Source organism: Apaloderma vittatum, unplaced genomic scaffold (assembly GCF_000703405.1).
Source record: "Apaloderma vittatum isolate BGI_N311 unplaced genomic scaffold, ASM70340v1 scaffold8331, whole genome shotgun sequence".
Taxonomy (NCBI): domain Eukaryota; kingdom Metazoa; phylum Chordata; class Aves; order Trogoniformes; family Trogonidae; genus Apaloderma; species Apaloderma vittatum.
Window position 1 is genome coordinate 53,817 of NW_009698438.1, and position 856 is coordinate 54,672.

The 856-nt window shown below is 58.3% G+C and overlaps 1 protein-coding gene across 1 annotated transcript; it reads right to left on the minus strand.

Moving 5' to 3' along the window:
- Positions 1-267: 267 nt before the first annotated feature.
- On the minus strand, positions 268-849 carry UTS2R (urotensin 2 receptor; the record flags this gene model as incomplete). The annotated part of the gene is made up of 1 exon (XM_009878011.1): positions 268-849. A coding segment is annotated over one exon (582 nt), but the record flags the coding sequence as incomplete, so codon positions are not given.
- Positions 850-856: the final 7 nt, after the last annotated feature.

An 856-nucleotide genomic window follows, 5' to 3' on the forward strand; every position in this document is an offset into this window, starting at 1 on the left:
GTATCCACCACATCTTCTGGCACCCGAAACCCTGAAGGATTTGTCCTGAGCAGCTGCTGGCTCCTGGCAGGACCCCCCTCGACAGCCCTAAGGCAGACGGAAATTCAGACGCATCTCACAGTACTTGGGTTCACATAACATCTTGCCCCCAACTAGAGCGACCACCAGAAATGAATTTCTAGGACCCTTCAGGTCTCACAGGTCCCAAAGCCCTACCTTGGCCAGACGCCTTGCTGGTCCTGGTGTCTCCGGAAAACCTCCTTTTCCTCACTTGTCCTTCAGCGTGGCCATGCCCAGGGCCTCTGAGCTGTAGTCGTACTGGTTGCTGGAGGACATGGACCGTCCCCAGGAGCACTGCAGGTTGGAGCCCCTCTTGCGAAAGGAGGACGTGAACCTGTAGAAGTTGCGGTGCCTGTTGCGCAGATATTCCCGGTAGTTTTTGGTGAGCAGGGTGTAGAGGAAAGGGTTGATGCAGCTGTTGCTGTAGGTCAGGCAGGTCACCAGGTAGTTAATGCACTTCTGGGTTTGGGTGGTGAGCTGCAGGGGGCTGCTGTAGAGTCGAACCAGCTGCCAGATCCAAAACGGCAGGAAGCAGGCCCAGAAGACCAGCACGATGCTGAAGATCATGATGAGGACCTTCTGCCGGGGGGATCTCTTGCCTTTCTCCTTGTGGGGGGGGTTCCTCTGGGACTCCAGGTAGGTCCTGGCCAGGCGCGTGTAGAGGAAGCCAATGATGATTCCCGGGGCCATGATGCTGGTGCTGAAGAGCACCGTCAGGTAGGTCCGGTAGGCGTCCGTGCTCCAGGTGGGCGCGCACATCCTCTTCCCCTTGCCCTCCGCCTTGCCCCCCTCGGTC